Source organism: Nomascus leucogenys, chromosome X, assembly GCF_006542625.1.
Source record: "Nomascus leucogenys isolate Asia chromosome X, Asia_NLE_v1, whole genome shotgun sequence".
NCBI classification, from domain to species: domain Eukaryota; kingdom Metazoa; phylum Chordata; class Mammalia; order Primates; family Hylobatidae; genus Nomascus; species Nomascus leucogenys.
In genome coordinates, this window is record NC_044406.1 from 115,852,876 (window position 1) to 115,872,756 (window position 19,881).

At 49.1% G+C, this 19,881-nt stretch overlaps 1 protein-coding gene across 3 annotated transcripts in view; it reads left to right on the forward strand.

Annotated features, from left to right (window-relative positions):
* The window catches only part of BCORL1 (BCL6 corepressor like 1), a 51,736-nt gene extending 32,242 nt beyond the window's left edge, over nt 1-19,494 (forward strand). For all 3 annotated transcript variants that reach the window (XM_030807371.1, XM_030807373.1, XM_030807372.1), the window contains 4 exons: nt 1,425-1,570; nt 12,142-12,219; nt 13,279-13,435; nt 17,275-19,494. In XM_030807371.1, the coding sequence (XP_030663231.1) occupies nt 1,425-1,570; nt 12,142-12,219; nt 13,279-13,435; nt 17,275-17,557 (664 nt within the window). In that variant the 3' untranslated portion in view covers nt 17,558-19,494. The remainder of the gene's footprint in view (nt 1-1,424; nt 1,571-12,141; nt 12,220-13,278; nt 13,436-17,274) is intronic.
* Nucleotides 19,495-19,881: the final 387 nt, after the last annotated feature.

Consider the following 19,881-nt stretch of genomic DNA (forward strand, 5'->3'; position numbering starts at 1 on the left):
AACCCCATCTTTACTAAAAATACAAAAATTAGCCGGGTGTGGTGGCATGTGCCTGTAGTCCCAGCTACTAAGGAGGCTGAGGCAGGAGAATCGCTTGAACCCAGGAGGTGGAGGTTGCAGTGAGCCGCGACCATGCCATTGCACTCCAGCCTGGGTGATGGAGACTCCGTCTCAAAAAAAAATAAAAAATAAAAAAATAAAGACCTTACCTCAGCCTGAACCTTCGTAGCACACCAGACTGCGAGTTGCAGAGAGGCCTTGACAGGAGGAGTTTTGGAAAGACTTCTGTAGGCTCAAGAGGGAACCAGTTTAGGGCAGGAGCCAATGAGTTAGTTCCCAGATGGCCAGGCCACATCAGTTACTAAGGGGAGGCTGTGGTTGTCTAGGGATCATCCCATCACGTGTAGCTGTCACCTGGAAGACTACTCGGCCTTCCCTCCACTCATCCTGGTGGGGGACCTGTCTCAGACAGAATAGGAACTGGGAGGTTTACCTGAGGGTGATATCCAGATTTGATTTTTAAAATTTGATCTCTAGACACTGTAAGAAAAATTCACCTGCTGTGTCTTAGAGAAATTGTACCCATTCTCCTGTGTTCTACCAGAGAGCCTACTTCCTGGGCAAATTAGAGGAGCTGCAGATCCAGGAGGGGGCTCCGCTTGGGTTCTGCCTGGCATGTGGAGCCCTTCTGCTCATCTCTGCTCTCAGGCAGTCACCCAGGGCCTTCAGTTCCCTGAACTGAAGTATCCCTCTACAGCTGCCCATCCCTTCTTTTTTTTTTTTTTTTTTTTGAGATGGAGTCTCACTCTGTCGCCCAGGCTGGTATGCAGTGGCATAATCTTGGCTCCCTGCAACCTCTGTCTCCCAGGTTCAAGCAATTCTCCTGCCTCAGCCTTCCGAGTAGCTGGGACTATGGGTGCCCGCCATGACGCCCAGCTAATTTTTGTATTTTTAGTAGAGATGGGGCTTCACCATGTTGGCCAGGCTGGTCTCAAACTCTTGGCCTCAAGTGATCCACCTGCTTCGGCCTCCCAAAGTGCTGGGATTACAGGTGTGAGCCACCGCGCCCGGCTTCCCTGCAGCTGCCTTAACTTTATTGTAGGTCAGGGACCCATTCTCTAGTGAACTCCACAACTACCAATAGAGCTACATTGTGCCATGGGAACTGTCCCAAGATGTCAGGGGAACGTAAGAGAGAGTAATGGGAGGGAGGAAAAGGGGGTACAGAGAGAGGAGGAGTTGGGGAGATGGTAGTGGAGAGTTGCAAGGCTACAGGTGGTTCCCTTGTCCTAAGTCTTAAACCATATTACACCAAGGTTACCTGGGGGTCAGCTCAGTTTTTTCCCCTGATGCTGTAGCCTTAAGTCTAGACACCCCAGTTCCCACTTGGGCCCTGTTATCCTCACCCTGTATCACCTCCACAGGCCAGTTCATGACGCGGTGGTCAACGACAACCTGGAGACCATCTGGCTGCTGCTGTCCTATGGGGCTGATCCCACACTGGCTACCTACTCGGGTCAGACAGCCATGAAACTGGCCAGCAGCGACACCATGAAGCGCTTTCTCAGTGGTAAGCATGGTCCAGACTTGACACTGTTGTCCTTGGGGCCAGCCTCTGATTCCTGAACTTGTGAGGACATCCTCTTCATCTCCTTCCACCTTGAACAGCTCCCATGAGGGCCATCTGCCCTCTTCACCTGCTTTCTTTCAAAGAGCTCAAGAATCTCAGTTTGCTTGAAAAAGTCCAAAGGCCACTTCCTCTTATCCCCTTACTGCAAGTGTGTGCGTCCTCTTCAGGGCCCTGGGAGCCCACAGGGACCTATTTCGTAGCTAGGGATCTAGGGTGGGCCTCTGTGTGGGGGCGGCAGCCCCACTAGTAGACCTAGCTGGGGGCAGAATGTGTTGACCTGTGCTTTGAATGAGATGTCAGTTGCAACAAAGTGATACTTAGCATTTTGCTTATGTGTTTGCAATTTCTCCTTGTTTGTGATCAAGTGGATCACAGTGGAACCCCTGGGATGCTTCCCGAAGCTTCATTCTTTACAGCCCTTGCCTGTGGGAACTATGATGTTCCCTCTGCATCCCAGGGTCCCCCTTCCTTCCGTTCCTTTTCCTCCCTCACCTGCCCCTTCTGGAAAGTGTGTGGTGTTGAGGCCCATGGCAAGGGCCACAAGCCAACATGCATTTATTTTCTCATTAGTGGATAGCAGCTGTTTGTCTGCAGTTAGATAGCTCTACTGAGTTGGGCAGGGGGAGGGGGGAAGGAGGGGAGTCTAGCTTGGGCATGCTCAGTAGGAATCTCCTCAGACTTGACCTCTGAATAAAGGAACCCCGCCTCTTAGTGACATCACAGTTTGGCCCTTGCTCTAGCAGTGACTTCTTCAGACTGCCTGAGTGGTGGAGCAGCTGGGAGTTGTATCTCTGAACCTCCTTGGAGGCTGCAGTGTTTGTATTATGGTTAGAACCCCTCTCTGGCCAGGAGCCAATAGGACTAAGGATTGGCCCAAGGCAGCTCCCTCTTCTCACCCAGGCTTTGGCCCTAGTTAGCCCCAAACCTCTATACCTCCAGATATGCGGTTCCAGGCTCCCAACCAGGGGCTCATTTGTTTATCCAACAAAGGTTACCTAAGTAGTTGATGATGGAGGAAGAAACAGAGGGGGCCTAACTAAAGGCTCTTATGGAAGGGGAGGGCTAGGTAGGGGTGAGGGGGAGTGATGGGAGGCTGTCGCGGGAGATCTTGACTCCTGCTCAGCCGGCTTCCACCCACGTCTCAGTTGAGCTGGCTAAACCTTGGAGCACAGGCCTCAGGCCTGTACAGCCTGACTAGCCTCTCCCAGGCTGGGGGCAGGATGGCTGCCTTTTCTGTTTTCCCTCCCTCCAGCTCTGGGTTCCCAAGCCCCTGTCCTTGAGGGGCAGAGCAGCCTTGGAATGTTCATTCAGTCATTTGTCCTGGGCCGGTGGTGACTGTTGTTCTCCTTAGCTGAACCATCCTTAGGGGTACAGGGCTCGGGGCAAGCCACCGTTGGTAGCTCCCTCCCACATACTGTGCACACATGCACTCTCTCTTAGACACATACATGTGTTATCTGCACTCCACTGGATTCCCAGGAAAATATGAGACCAACAAGTATCCAGAGCATCTTGATATGACAAAGGCACCACACGCAGCTCTGTCTTTGAGAAACTGGTCTAGTCCCGAGGCCTCCTTAGGCTAGAAACTGCTATCCCGAGGGTCTCGGGATTCTAGATTAAATAACAGTGACCACCTTAGTAAGCAGATGAACTATTTGCTTCCCCAATCCCTTCTCCAAAACCCCAAAGGAGTCGGAATGTTGAAACAATTTTAAGTAGTTAAAAAATGGGAAATAGGCCAGGCACAGTGGCTTATGCCTGTGATCCCAGCACTTTGGGAGGCTCAGGTAGGAGAACTGCTTCAGGCCAGGAGTTTGAGACCAGCCTGGGCAACATACGGAGACCTTGTCTCTATAAAAAGATTAAAAAATTAGCCAGGTATGGTGACTGCACTCCAGCCTGGGCAACAGAGTGAGACAGTGTCTCAAAAAAAAAAAAGAGAGAGAGGGAGACAGAGAGGAGAGAAATAAACACGTTTCTCTTGTCTTTCTCTCTCTCATCCCAGCTACTAGCTATCTTTTGGTTTGGTTTTGTTTTTGGCGCGATCTTGGCTCACTGCAACCTCCGCCTCCTGGGTTCAAGCGATTCTCATTCCTCAGCCTCCCAAGTAGCTGGGATTACAGGCATTCGCCACTATGCCTGGCTAATTTTTGAATTTTTAGTAGAGACAGGGTTTTGCCATGTTGGCCAGGCTGGTCTCGAACTTCTGCTAGCCAGCTTTTTGACATCTCCTGAAACTAAATTGAATGCCAGTCTATGTTGCAGAATTCAGAGAAGACTTTTATTTTTTTTTAGATGGAGTCTCACTCTGTCACCCAGGCTCGAGTGCAGTGGTGTGATCTCGGCTCACTGCAACCTCCACCTCTCGGGTTCACACCATTCTCCTGCCTCAGCCTCCCAAGAAGCTGGGACTACAGGCACCCGCCACCACGCTCGGCTAATTTTTTTGTATTTTTAGTAGAGACGGGGTTTCACCATGTTAGCCAGGATGGTCTCGATCTCCTGACCTCGTGATCCGCCCGCCTTGGCCTCCCAAAGTGCTGGGATTACAGGCGTGAGCCACTGCGCCCGGCCCCAGAGAAGACTTTTCTTAACTCTAGTACTTCACATATGTGTGGTGTGTGTGTGTGTGTATGTATATGTGTCTATATATATTTGAGACAGAGTCTTGCTGCGTTGCCCAGGCTAGAGACTCCAGCACTTCCTAACTTGTCCTGGCTGAGCACCTTTATTTAGATTTGTTAAAAATTACTAGAGACAGTGTCTCGCTCTGTCACCCAGGCTGGAGTGCAGTGGTACAATCATAGCTCAGTGCAGTTTCAAACTCCTGGGCTCAAGCAATCCTCCTGCCTCAGCCTCCCAAGTAGCTAGGACCACAGGTGTGTGCCACCAGTCCCAGCTAATTTTGTATTTTAACTTTTTGTTGAGATACAGGGTTTGCTATGTTGCCCAGGCTGGTCTGGAACTCCTGGGCTCCAGCTGTCTTCCTGCCTTGGCCTCCCAAAGTGCTGGGATTACAAGTGTGAGCCACCATGCCCAGTCTTCATTTAGACCTGTTGCTCACTTTATGGGCATGGAGCTAGCTTAATAATGGGAGTCAGGAGCCAATGGGTTGCTATAAAGTGCACCAGCTCTTTTCCATGCAAAGGCAGCCTGGGACCTTGGCCTACCACCCCAGGAAGGCAGGCACTGGCAGGAGTCAGCAGGCTCTCAAGAAACAGGGGGCACTTAGGCCCAAAGGCTGTTTGTAGGGTGTGTGAGAGGACAATACTCAGGGACTTTTTTAAAAATTGAGGTAAAATTTACCTAACGTACTCATTTTAAAGTGAACAATTCAGGCCAGGCATGGTGGCTCACCCCTGCAATCCCAGCACTTTGGGAGGCCAAGGTGGGTGGATCACTTGAGGTCAGGAATTGGAGACCAGCCTGACCAACATGGTGAAACGCCATCTCTACTAAAAATACAAAAGTTAGCTGGACCGTGGTGGTGCACGCCTGTAATCCCAGCTACTCGGGAGGCTGAGGCAGGAGAATTGCTTGAACCCAGGAGGTGGAGTTTGTAGTGAGCCGAGATCACACCACTGCACTCCAGCCTGGGCGACAGAGCAAGACTCCGTCTCAAAAAATAAATTAATTAATTAAAAAAAAATAAAGTGAGCAATTCAGTGGGATTTAGTACATTTTCTTTTTTTTTTCTGAGACAAATCTCACTGTTACCCAGGCTGGAGTGCAGTGGCATGATCTCAGCTCACTGCAACCTCTGCCTCCCAGGTTCAAGTGATTCTCCTGCCTCAGCCTCCCGACTAGCTGGGACTACAGGCGCCTGCCACCATGCCCAGCTAATTTGTTGTATTTTTAGTAGAGACGGGGTTCACCATGTTGGCCAGGATGGTCTTGATCTCTTGACTCTCGTGATCTACCCACCTCAGTCTCCCAAAGTGCTGGGATTACAGGCGTGAGCCACCGCACCCAGCCTGATTTTAATTTTTTTACTTTGCTGTCTGGCTGAGGTATTTAAAATGCTTTTGGCTTTTTGTCCCCAAGCATTTGCTTGACTAGACCCTCTGTTGATTAATTGTCTTCATCCTCCCCTAGTGGAGTCCAACTGGGCAGAAAATGAAGGAGAATCCCTTTAGGGTGCACAGGGCTCCATTTTTGGCAGGAGGAAAAGGTGAGCATTAGCATCAGGGTTATGCCTCATGTAGCGCTTCCCTGGCTGTGTGCAAAGGCCCCTGTTGTGGAAAGTTGTGGGGGGAATCAAATCCTTTTCTTTTTTCTTTAATTTCTTTTTCTTTTTTTTTTTTTTAAAGATGGAGTCTCGATCTTGTTGCCCAGGCTGGAGTGCAATGGCGCGATCTTGGCTCACTGCAACCTCTGCCTCCTGGGTTCAAGCGATTCTCCTGCCTCAGCCTCCCAAGTACCTGGGATTACAAGCGCCCACCACCATGCATGGCTAATTTTGTTTTTTTCAGTAGAGATGGGGTTTCACAGTGTTGGTCAGGCTGCTCTCTAACTCCTGACCTCAGGTGATCCGCCTGCCTCGGCCTCCCAAAGTGCTGGGATTACAGGCGTGAGCCACTGCGCGCAGCAGTAAATCCTTTTCTAAGTACAAAGAAATGTCACTATTTTCCGGTATCCTGAAGTGAGTCCTTTTGTAAAGCAGAAGATAGATAATTCATCTGGGTTGTAAATGTAGATTTTCTTATGTTGGGTTGGCTTAAGGTGAGGCCCATTTCTCCTGAGATCATGAAGAATGGAGTGGCACTCCTTTATTCATTCGTTCATCTGTCCATTTAGTGAGCACCTATTAGATTTCAGGTGCTGTCCTGGGTACAGGAGGCCAGACGGTGAACCCTTTCTACCTCATGCTTGGGCTTGGAGCACCAAGCCATCCAAACTCCCTGAGAGGCCTCTGGAAGGCCTCCCCCTTCGGCCAAATTACAGGCAGGTATGTGACTGATTTACCTTTGTCCCTTTGAAGAAGAGAGCAATATCCAAGCTGGCTGAAGGAAAACAGACTTGTTTTTCCTTGTCTGTTGGAAAGAATGTAGGGCTTACCCAGAGTTGATGCAGTTTGGTTGGGGACATCAGAGGAAGTATCAGGACACTCTGCCTTCCACCTGTGAAAGGGTTAGCAGTTTACCGCTTGAGGTCACTGAATCACAGGTTATTGTTTTTCCTGCTAGAGACCTCTGCCATGTTGAAGACCACTTGTTTTTTGTTTTTCTCACCTTTCATGTGCCTCAGCTGCTGAGTTAGTTAGAGGAGATAGGGAGGGGTATGATCGGACCCTGAGGAATAGACAAACTGCTGGGGTAGCCTCTTGAATTGAGGTGAGAGGCTCTATTCTTACCATGAGGCCTGAGGGTGCTTTTTATTTTTATTTATTTATTTATTTATTTACTTATTTGTTTATAGACAAGGTCTTACTTTGTTACCTAGGCTGAAGTGCAGTGGCGCAATCTGGGCTCACTGAAGCCTCGACCTCCCGGGTTCAAGCAATCCTCCTGCCTCAGCCTCCCGAGTAGCTGGGATTACAGGCACACATTACCACACCAAAATAATTATTGCATTTTTTGTAGAGACGGGGTTTCACCATGTTACCCAGGCTGGTCTTGAACTCCTGAGCTCAGGTGATCTCCCTGCCCTGGCCTCCCAAAGCACTAGGATTACAAGTGTGAGCCATTGCACTGAGCTTCTGCAGGTGCTTTTTTAAAAAAGAATTTATCGAGATGAAATTCATGCAACATGAAATTAACAATTTAAAAGGAAATAATTAGGCTGGTCACACTGGCTCACACCTATAATCCCAGCACTTAGGGAGGCCGAGGCAGGTGGATCACTTGAGCCCAGGAGTTCAAGACCATCATGGGCAACAAAGTGATTCCTTATCTTTACAACAACAACAATAACAAAAATTAGCTGGGTATGTTGGCACATACCTGTGGTCCCCACTACTTAGGAGGCTGAGGCAAGAGGATTGCTTGAGCCCAGGAGGTTGAGGTTCAGTGAGTCACGTTCATGCCACTGCACTCCAGCCTAGGTGACAGAGCAAGACCCTGTCTCAAAAAACTAAAGTAAAAACAAAGCAAACAATTCAGTGACATTTAGTATATTCACTATCTTGTGCAACCACCTCTATCTAGTTCCAAAACATTTTCTTTTTTTTTTTCTTTTTGAGACAGAGTCTCACTTTGTCACCCAGGCTGGAGTGGTGCAGTGGCGCGATCTTGGCTCACTGACGCCTCTGCCTCTGCCTCCCAGGTTTAAGTGATTCCCGTGCCTCAGCCTCCTGAGTAGCTGGGATTACAGACATGCACCACCACGCCCAGCTAATTTTTTTTTTTTTTTGAGACGGAGCCTCGTTCTGTCACCCAGGCTGGACTGCAGTGGCGCGATCTCGGCTCACTGCAGCCTCCACCTCCCGGGTTCACACCATTCTCCTGCCTCAGCCTCCCAAGTAGCTGGGACTACAGGTGCCCACCACCACACTCGGCTAACTTTTTGTATTTTTAGTAGAGATAGGGTTTCACCATATTAGCCTGGATGGTCTCGATCTCCTGACCTCGTGATCCACCCGCCTCGGCCTCCCAAAGTGCTGGGATTACAGGTGTCAGCCACTGCACCCAGCCTCCCAAACATTTTCATCACCCCAAAATAAAACCCCACACCCTTTAAACAGCTGCTCCCCATTCCCCCTTCCTCCCTGCCCCCGGCCCAACCACTAATCTTTCTGTCTCTATGGATTTCCCTATTCTAGACACTTCATATCAATGGAATCAAACAGTATGGGGCCTTTTGTGTCTGCCTTCTTTCATGTAGAATACTGTTTTCAAGGTCTAGCCATGTGTTAGCAGGTTTCAATTCTTCATTCCTTTTTATGGCTGACTAATATTCTCTTATGTGGATATATATGCCATTGATGGACTTTTGGGCTGTGTTCTCCTTTTGGCTGTTCTGAATGGGGCTGCTGTGAGCATGCATGTACAAATACTTATTTGAGTATCCATTTTCAGTTCCTTGGGACATATACCTAGGAGTGGAATTGCTGGACTTAGGGTACTTTTTTCAAGGGAAGAATAAGAGAAAAGGGCTGGAAGCGTGGCTAGGGTGGGGGGAATCAAGGGAAAGGAAGGTCCCTCTTCATCTGGTCTGTATGTGAATGTCCGTGAGGAAATGGCAATGGAAGCCACACCACCGACCAAATCTTGGAGCTCCTCCTGTGTGCCACTCATGGGCCTGTTTGAGCTTTAGCATCTTTGCTCACCCCAGTTAACTTTTGGCTGTCTCAAAAAGGCAAATTCACCTGCAAATGACAAAGATTGGTAGTCAGTGAAGAGAATTAGAGGAATGTGCCGGAGGCTTTGAAGGAAGTTCCCAGAGAGGAGCCCCAGGAATGTGGTGAGCTAGGGCTGCTCCCATGGAATCCTTGTGTGACCTCTTGTGGGGGAGGGGGACAGCAGTCATTTGAATGCATGTGTTTCGGCATGTTGGTTAAGCAAGCACTTTCTAGTCTCACCTTGTAGGAATTCCTCCCTCCTTTCCTCTCCATATATTTATTAAGCTCTTACTATGTGCCAGGCACTGGGCTTAGGTATGGCAGAGACGATGGTGAACAGGACAGGCATGGTCCCTGTCTTTTTAGAACTTACGCTCTCACTCCATAATCTCCCATGACACCTAACACAGGGCTAGGCACAGAAGACACACCCACCTAACTGACAAATGTTTCTGGAAGAAACTACTTCCAACCCTCAAGTGACATGGGGTACAGAGGAGCACCTGAGCCGACAGCAGGACTGCAATGGTTTTTCAGGGAGTGCACAGAAGATCTAATGTGCATGACTAGAGGTTTCCCACTCTGGTTGCTCAGCCATGACTCTGAAAGCTTCTCTCTGGCTGCCTTTTCCTACTGGGGGAAACCCTGCATCACCTGGAAGGTTGCTAAAGAAATGAGTCATTTCAGTAGCTCACAATGCTAATAGGTGTTCTTGTTGATAGGATGATCCCAAAGGGATATTGGGTCATGGTGGTGCTTCTCACTGGGGGAAACTAGCTCTGCTCCTTTAAGTTGGCTGCCAACTTCCTCCTGGGATTTGCTTTTTGGGGGGCACCCTCACCTCACCTGTGCCCTTTGGACTGTCTGCTGTCCGGTTGCCCAGGTGCCACCTAGGGCTGGTGGCAATCGTACACAACTAAGTCAGCTTGCCAGTTGTACAGGGTGGCATATTGGCTGAGCCATGTACCCTTAGATGGTAAAGTTGGATTTGTCGTGAAAGCCAATGGACCTACTTTTTGTCCAGGTAGGAATAAGAGGTGAAACAATTCCACTAGATAGTGCCTAGCTAGGAAATGAGGAGGCTAAGGGGTGGCCTTAGCCTCCTCATTTGTCTTATCTTGTCTGTAGAGCAAGTAAACAAAATATTGTTAGAACTTTTATGTGGTCAAATACATAGAACCCAAAGTTTAATATTTTAACCATTTTAAAGTGTACAATTAAGTGACAGTAAGTACATTCACAATGTTGTGCAACTACCACCACTATCTAGTTTCAAAACTTTGTCATAATTTTAAAGGAAAATCCTGTCCCCATTAAGCATCTCCTCCTGCTCTCCCCCAGGCCCTGGCAACCACCAATCTGCTTTCTGTCTCTATGGGTTTGCCTCTTCTGGACATTTCATCTCAATGGAATCATACAATATGGGACCTTTGGTGTCTGGCTTCTGTCACGTAGCATCCATGTGGGTAGCATGTGTCGGAATCTCCTCTTAAAGGTTGAATAATATTTCACTGTATGGATATACCACATTTTTGTCTGTTTATCCATTCATCCATTGATGGATGTTTGGGCTATGTCCACCTTTTGGCTGCCCTGAATAGAACTGCTGTGAACGTGCACACAGACAGGTACTTGTCTGACAACCTGTTTTTAGTTCTTTTGGGTATATAGCAGGAGTGGAATTGCTAGGTCATATGGTAATGCTGTGTTTTACCTTTTGAGGAACAACCAAACTTTTCCACAGCAGCTGAACCATTGTGTGTTTCCATCACAAATTTCATCAGTTGATGGGCATTTGGATTGTTTCCACCTTTTGGCTTTTGTGAGTGGAATTGCTGTGAACATTCATGTATAAGTTTGTTTGTTTGTTTGTTTGTCTTGAGATAGAGTCTTGCTCTGTTGCCCAGGCTGGAGTACAATGGCATTATCTTGGGTCACTGCAACCTCCACCTCCCAGGCTCAAGGGATTCTCCTGCCTCAGCCTCCTAAGTAGCTGGGACTACAGGCGTGTGCCACCATGCCTGGCTAATTTTTATATATTTAGTAGAGACTGGATTTCGCCATGTTGGCCATGGCTGGTCTCAACCTCCTGACCTCAGGTGATCCACCCGCCTCGGCCTCCCAAGGTGTTGGGATTACAGGCGTGCGCCACTGTGCCCTGCCTCATGTGTAAGTTTTTGTTTGAACACCTGTTTTCAGTTCTTCAGGATATATACCTAGGAATGGAAGCAAAAGGATTTTATGAGGATAAACCTGGCCATTTCCCCATGTTCTTCAAAAATGAACCAGAAGGACTTATGCTTATTTATATTATTATAAATCGGAGAGATTATGATTCGATAAATGAACATTGTGACCAGCAGGGAATTAAAATCCTGGGATAGGTCTAAGATTCTGCTTGCAGGGTTAAAGCTCTACACCATGTAAAGTGGAGGTCCCAAACCTAAATGCCTTCAGGCTTAAAAGGGAGAAGAAGGCTGGGTGGGGAGTGGCGAATTGGAGCCCAGCCCGCATGTGTCGCTGTTCCCTCCAGCCAGCTGTTGACATGCAGGAATTTGGATACAATGTTGCCAGATCAGATTTTTTTTTTTTCACAGAAATATTGGGAAATCTGGATTTTTAAGTGAAATTGCTCAATTTAAAAATGTTGGAAGTGGGGCCAGGTAGGGTGGCTTATGCCTGTAATCCCAGCACTTTGGGAGGCCGAGGTGGGAGAATCGCTTGAGCTCAGGGGTTTGTGATCAGCCTGGGGAACATGGTGAAACCCCATCCTTTACAAAAATGAAAAAAAAAGCATTAGCCAGGTGTGGTGGTACACACCTGCAATCTCAGTTACTCGGGAGGCTGAGGTGGGAGGATCACTTGAGTCCAGGAGTTCAAGGTGCCGTGAGCTATGATCATGCCACTGCACTCCAGTCTGGGTGGCAGAGCAAGACCCTGACTCTTAAAAAAAAAAATTAAAATGTTGGAAGCAAATTGGGATTTTTTTTTTCTTTTAAAGCACTGGGTCAAACGCCAGGCAGTCAGTGGATTAGATTGGTCTTCTGTCCCCTTGTTGGCAGTCTCTGACTGAGAACAGGAAGTGTGTGTCTCTCTGGTCACTCCTGGCCTCTCTTGTGGTCCTTTCTTCCCTTCTCCTGTTCCCTTAGCCCCATACGCATGGACTTCACTTGGACATTCCTTCCCCAGCCTAACCTCCTTGTCTCACTGCCTGCTCTTCTTTCATCAGATCACCTCTCGGATCTTCAGGGCCGGGCAGAGGGTGATCCTGGTGTATCCTGGGATTTTTACAGCAGTTCTGTGTTGGGTAAGTTTTAAGTGGGATTCTTCCCACCCCTCTTCTCAAGAACAGGAGCAGCCCTGTGGTGGTATCCCTTCTTCACCTTTTAGTGGCGTACAGACCCTTTCAGACCAAACCTGAACCCAAACCCATCCTTCCCTGCAGACTCAGAAGTCATTTGTCTAAACTAGGAAATGCAGCACTGATTTGGACATAGCCATCCCTCACTAGCCCTCTACCACTCCCCACCCTGGGCATTTAAAAAATTCTCTTTCTTCCGAGGTCCCTTTCTTCTCCCTGGCTTCGTCTTAACCCTGCCAGAAGCCCCTATGAGCATTGTCACCTATTCCAGTATTGCTCACACTCAAGAGGGACCCCACCCCTCACCTGACACCTACCATTCCCTCCCTACCCTGCCCCCACGATGCACACGCAGTTTTTGAAATAGCTACTGTCTTCGGAGCCCTTAGCCGCAGCTTTCCTCTCCTGGAAGACCAGCAGGCCTTTATCCATGGTGGTCATCTAGCATTCACCCTATGGGCTAGGGGCTGAAGATGAAAGGAAACACCCACTCCTACCCTTGGGGAAAGCTGGAGGGGAGAAAGTCAAGATGGAATGCAACCGGCCACACCCAGAATGTGGGCTGGGGAAAGGAACCCGCTGGGCCCCCTCTGGGTTTCGTGGGAGCCCTGCAGGCAGTGAGGTGGCTTGGGAAAGCTGCAGCTAGAGAAAGACAGGTGTTTTTACCTTGCCCTTGTCTGCTGATAGTATCTTCAGGCTTCCATCTCCCAACAGCTGAGCAGCTCATCCTTGACGTCACCTTGCTTTTTCCAGTTGGAGGGGGGGAGTAATATAATAAATCTCTGGCCACATAATGATTTCTTTCAGTGCTAGAACTTTCATGTGCCCTCTGACGGATGTGAGCCATGGAACCGGCAAACCTCATCCCTGACTAGGGGCCTGTGGCCTTGTCATTTACCTCCCAACCACCACCCCCTCCATGCCCCTTTATCTGCTTGGCGCATTTCTTTTCTTTGGTTTTGTACATGTATCTGAGTCCTAATCCCCTGTATGCTCCCCTTACAGAGGAAAAAGACGGGTTTGCCTGTGACCTCCTACATAATCCTCCTGGGAGCTCAGATCAAGAAGGAGACGATCCGATGGAGGAGGATGATTTCATGTTTGAACTCTCAGACAAGCCTCTTCTCCCTTGCTACAACCTCCAAGTCTCAGTGTCCCGCGGGTAAGTGTCTGAGAGATCCACGGCGACTGAGTGTCAGGATCCTGGCACTCAGTGGGAAGGTGGAATTCTCCACGAGGAAGTGAAGACCTGGCAACAAGTGCCATCACACATGACAAAGGCTAGCCTGCCCTTTTAGCCCAGAGTAGTCATGTTCAAACTAGAGTCTGCAGGCTCCATGGACATTGACTATCTGCATTTCCTGAACCTTAAATCTAGATTCTCTCTCGGAAAGCTTTTTTTGCACTATTACTGGGTATAAAAGATAATCTGAAAGATACTTGGGCCTATGAACTGCTAGAATCTCTGGAACATTTTTGTAGTTTCTGGAGGTAAACAGATAGAACATTTGAAGTTGAGATTGCTGGAAAAGCCAGGACATATGGTTGCCATAGCCATGGGGCCACTAGGGTCCTTCAGTAATCCACAGCCTAGTTTCTCAGTGCCGTAATGTTAGATGCCTAGATGACTGTGCATATTATATTGGGGATCACCCATTTATTTAAGGAGACTAGAATATAGAATATACCTGACACGTAACATTAGATTGAACCCAATTTAATATTTATTTGATGGTTCTGGAGGGAGTTCGACAGCCGGCAGGGCCATGGCTCTTGTTGCATTTCCCCACATGTCAGCGTGTGGAAGTGCTGGTTGAGAGAAGGAGAATGCGGGCTGAATTGCCCTTTTGTTCTTAGCCTCCATGATTTTTTCTCTCTGATTGGTGTCTTCATGTATTTCAAATACTTTTCTGAACAGTTGTAAGGATAATTTTTCTTTGATATCTATTTTTAAAATGTCAACTCTATGTTAAAATCCTGTGAACCAGTAGCCGGTCGCAGCAGTTGTAATTTCAGCACTTTGGGAGGCCGAGGCGGGTGGATCGCTTGAGGCCAGGAGTTCCAGACCAGCCTGGCCAACATGGTGAAACCTCGTCTCTACTAAACATGCAGAAATTAGCCGGGCGTGGTGGTGGGTGCCTGTAATCCCAGTTACGCGGGAAGGTGAGGCAGGAGAATCGCCTGAACCTGTGAGGCGGAGGTTGCAGTGAGCTGATATTGCCCGCTACACTCCAGCCTGGGCGACAGAGTGAGACTCCGTCTCAAAATAAAATAAAATAACAAAATAAGTCAGTGAACCAGCATGATGTGCACAGGACAGGGAGCTAGGTAGACGATGGATGAGGAGGTCTTTAAGTGAGAGCCTCTGTTTAGGGCTCTAACCATTAGACCACAGTTTCTTTGCATCCCCTGCCCTCCCCGGCCCCACCACCCCACACACATGGCCTGATCAGAATAAAAATAGCATATATGATGGCACTAGTAGGGATCAAGTTTCAGGGGCTTTTGGTCCTTATTCTTCTGGGCATAAGCTGATCCCTGAGGACAGGGCGGGGCCTCTGGGATATAGTATTGCACGGTTAATTAATTCCTCCAATGTATTCAGCACCTCCCTCTCTGAAACAGGATCTTGGGCTTCAGGCAGTAAAAGGACCAGAGTAGTCTGCATTAGGTGCGGACAGAACACGGGCCACGGAGGGCTGCGTGCCCCTCAGCGAGCTGGGTGGCAGGCACATAGTTAGCCCAGAGCCCGGTACCAGCAAAGCTGGTTTTCCTGGCGTGACATCCTCTAGCGCTCGCTCTAGAGCTGCCTTTCCCCACAGCTGCAGCACACTGTGAAAATGTCTGTTCTTCAAGAAGTTGGGGTTGGGGGTGCTAGCGTAGAGTGATGCCTCTGAGGCCCTATGGGGTGCAGAAGGGCCTTCTGAATCACCAAAGCAAGACTGAATTCTCATCACTAGTGTGAATGTTCTCAGGGCATTTTTCCATTCTTTGGAAGTGATGGTCCAAGTGTATGATATCTGTAGTCCCCTTTTCTTAACCCAGAGCCCTCCATTTCCTAATCATGTGAGATAAGAGCTTGCTGTCATTTGGGAGAAATGTTCCATTTTAGGGATAAGGATCGTGGGTCTGGTTAGATGTTTAAGGCGCTGGAACAGAACATTTGATTCTATAAACATGTCTTAAACAGCTGCACCAGGTCAAACCCTGGGGACCTTCAAAGAATCTACCATCTAGTGCAGTAGACAGACAAGTATATAATTAACTCTAATAAAAGACAAAATGTCCTAAGCAGATTTATTATAAAAAACTCCAACAGTTTCAGAAGGGTGTCAAATGCAAAAAGTTCCAGTCCACCCTGAGCCCCCATTGCTATGCTGCAGAGTGAACCACAGTTTAAGGTTCTTTTGCAATCCTTTCAGAAATGGGCTTTGTTAGTAGTATTACAATAGGGATGTGAATCAAATGCCACGAGACCATGGGAGATGGAGGAACAATGAGTTACACCGGGGGAAGGTTTCACAGGTGATACAGTATCTACCTGAGCTGGGCCTGGAAGGAGAGAAGGATGGAGAGCAAGGCACTGAAACATACAAGTTCAGAAAGTAGGGGGAGTCCTTTATCATGTGGCTGGTGCTTGGTAGGGTGGGGGATATAATGTGGGGTGTGTGTGTGTGTGTATGTGTGAGAGAGAGAGAGAGAGAAGGAGAGAGATTGGGTGGACATTGGGCTGAAGAGGTTAGAAGGTCTTATATAATATCATGCTAGTGGCCGGGCATGGTGGCTCACGCCTCTAATCCCAGCATTTTGGGAGGCTGAGGCGGGTGGATCACTTGACGTCAGGAGTTTGAGACAAACCTGGCCAACATGGTGAAACCCAGTCTCTACTAAAATACAAAAATTAACCAGGCGTGGTCGTGGGTGCCTGTAATCCCAGCTACTCAGGAGGCTGAGACAGGAGAATTGCTTGAAACTGGGAGATGGAGGTTGCAGTGAGCCAAGATTGCGCCACTGCACTCCAGCCTAGAGACTCCGTCTTGGAAAAAGAAAAAAAAAAAAAAAAGAAAAGAAAACTGTAATGGTAACAGAAGATCCAATGAGGGTGGGTAGGGGTGCAGAAGAGTGACTCTTGGCAAAGGGAAACCGGTTAGGAGGCTGACAAGACAGAGCCCAGGCCAGAAGTGGCAAAGGCTGGAGCTGGGGTAGTGGAATAGTGAGGAGGGAAAACCCTGTGAACTGGGACCACTAATGTGGGGAGGCAGCGTTTTCTTCCCGCATTAGTCAATGTAAGCGTTTGGCCCGGGATCGGCCTCTCCAGCACCCCTCCCAGCTGTCCCCAGGCTGCCACCCAGTCGGGTGTGCTCAGCAAAGTCAGACTCCACTCTCTGTAATGTGAGCTCTGGCCCTGCAGAAACGATGGTGCTGCTGCCGGAGAAAAAACTTGTCTAATGCATTCCAGAGCCAAAGAGAAATGCCTTTTGGATTACCCGCAGTTTAGGCCTTTCTCCACGGCTCCCCCTCTGCTGGGGAAGATCTTGGAGAGCAAGGAGGCCGGGGAAGCAAGAGTAAGAACAGGAGAGGGAAGCCAGCCGGGGTTGGCAGGGGTGGGAGTCGGGGGAAAGACTGGTCCCAGCAGATGGCAAATGCCAGGTCACAGGGGCGCAGGCTAAGTCCCCAAGAAGCCTGCTAAGAGTTTTAGGTTCTAGAATGCCCCTTTGCCTCCTGTTTGTGTTATTTTGGAAGAGGTGGTCACTGATTGCGTGCTCACCATTTAGCTGAAAGCCGGGCCAGGCATTGCAGGGGACGGGAGGAGACATTTGCCTCAGCTATACCCAAGGAGCCTGTGGTTTAGCAGGGGATGCGGGAGCCAGACTGGCAGTGAGTTATAATGGGAGACATTGGTGGTCACGCAGCCTTTGTGGGCTTTGCAGAGTGTTCTGGGTCGGTGCCCCCACCGCTTCCTCCAGCCTCCTTCAATAACTCTCATCCTTGCCTTTGCAGGCCCTGCAACTGGTTCCTCTTTTCCGATGTCTTGAAGAGGCTGAAGCTTTCCTCCAGGATCTTTCAGGCCCGGTTCCCGCACTTTGAAATCACCACCATGCCCAAGGCTGAGTTCTACAGGCAGGTGGCCTCCAGTCAGCTGCTGACCCCTGCCGAGAGGCCTGGAGGCTTGGACGACAGATCCCCCCCAGGCTCCTCTGAGACTGTGGAGCTGGTGCGGTACGAGCCAGACCTACTTAGGCTCCTGGGGTCCGAGGTGGAATTCCAGTCTTGCAACAGTTGACCGGGAAAACAGCCCCTCCTCTTCTTTCTCCTTCCGAGTTCGCCCTTCCCCCACCTCCTTGTCTTTCCCCCACCAAGCACCAGACTGCAGAATGAGGCAATAATACGGACCAACAAGAAGCCGCCTTATCAATGCCAGCATTAGCGACTGGACTGTTTTTGTTTTTTTGGTTACAATTAGTTCTCATCTCCCTGTCGTCGTCATTGTTATTGTGGTTGGTGATGGGGGTGGAAAGTTGAACTCCATGTCTGAGGACAAGAGGTCCCGGGGGTGGTGGGAGGTGGCGCCAGGGTCCCTTGGACTGGCCTCCTTGTTTATGACCAAGACCAAACCTGGGCCCTGGATGGCCTTGGCCTGTCCCGAGGAGAAATGAGAAAATCCCAGATCTCTGAGCGCCCCCCAACTCCATTCCCCTGTGTTCTTCTGTCTTCTGTAGTATTTATTTTATTAGTATTTAATTTGTATTGTTTCATTGGTTTCTGATAAGTCTGTATCACTGTGACGATTTGAGACAACTTGTTGTATTGAGGGACTTTCTGTACCTCCTTTTCTTTTTCTTTGTTGATGAGCTCTGACAAAGCTATTCCCAGGTGTTTTTTCCCCCCACTGGGGAGGGGGTGAGGTGGAATGGGGTGGGGGAACATGGACTTGTGACTAATGAAGCTGGCTGCTGCTGGCCCAGGGCTGGGGGCTTGCGGGTAAATCCTGAGGCTTTGGTGCTCCCCCACCCACCCCCTCCCGCCCTTTGCAGCAGCCCCCTATCTTGAGATTAGTGTTGACAGGGAGGGGAGGATTGTGAGGTGAGGGGTTAATAAGTTACTCTAATAAAGGAGCATGGAGAAGGGATCTGAGGGGTGAGGGTGCCCCCCTCCTCACGCCTTCTTCACTGCCCCCCCTCAGAGTGCACAATATGAGTCTGTTCCTGCCTCCATTCTCCCACCCCGTTCTGGCCTCCCTGTCTCAAGATACTGAGCCTCTCACCTCCCAGCCCTCAGCCACCCCCATCCCTGCCCCTTCTGAGACTCACAGCGCCCCTTTCCTTCCTCTCCTCCCTCCTCCTCCCTCAGCCCCTCATTCTCCTTGGGAATCTGCAGAGGGCTCTGGGACTCACTGCCAGATGTGAAATCCAGGCGTCAGCTGTTTCCTAGGCAAGGGCAAGAAAGTGGTCTCCAGCCCTTGCTCTACTCCTGCCTGGGGGCCTGGGGCTGAGTGGTGTCCCCACCTGGCCTCCCCCTGGCCTCTGGGCCTCCAGTGCTGGGTTTGTCGAGTGAGAGAGAGGAGCTTGGGTTGCTTCCCTGTCCCCGCCCCCTCTGTGGCATTGTCCCTCCCACTCTTCTTATTTTTCTACCAATTGCTATTTTTCCGAACAATCCTTGTAGAGTATGTACCATCCAAAGGCAGGAGGGCCTCGCCGTGGCCGGCTGTGGTTGGAGATGGTACAGTTTTATTGTACAGGTGCTAAAACAACAACAACAAAAAAGAAAATGGAAAAAAAAAGATTAAAAAAAAAAAAGGAAAAAAAAAAGCCAGTTTGAGGATGGGACAATCTGTTCTCTAGAGGCTCCTGAGCCGTGCGGGAGCATTGGTGGTTATTTTCTTTATATTGTGTTTGTTCTTTGTTCCTGGGGGGGAAGTTCTCAGCCCCCTTCTGTAGGACTGCTCCCCACCCCCACCATACTGCCCAGTTGGTTTTGAACAGTTGTTTTCCCTTTTTAAGAAAAAAAAATACATATATATATATATATACATATATATATAAAGTTGAGGGGTTTTGGACTTTAATTTGTTGGTTTTGTTGGGGTTCCTGGTATTGTGTAGTTTATTTCATGTTCTGTTTGCCTTTCCTTTTTTCGCATTTGGGTGTATATTCTGGCTGCCCTTTATGTTTCATTTTAAGCAACTGGCTGTGGAGTCAAAAACACTTGCATACTGAAAAACCTGTGTCAGGGCTTCTGTCTCCCGTCTCTCTTTTTCTCTCCTCCCCTTTGGGACTTTTTGGTGGTTTCAGAAGGTGGGCATTGTGATTCAGTAAATGGGGAGCCCCCGCCATCCTGCTTTGCAGCTGTGGGTCCCAAGGGGTACGATGAATAAAGGCAAGGTGGAGTGGCTAGTGAACATTGGGTCACGATCTGGAAAGAAAAAGAAAGGGGCAAATCCTGGGGGCAGGGCCAGTGGGGGCAAATGGAGCATCTGGCTCCTGTTGCTTTGGTTTGGGGTCGAAGCACGTGCCTGGGCAGTCCTTGTTTACATAGGAGTAGCAGGGTTGGAGGAAGTAGCCCTCTCTTTGGTGGCTATGGGAATAAGCCTCTTTAAGGAAGTCCCCT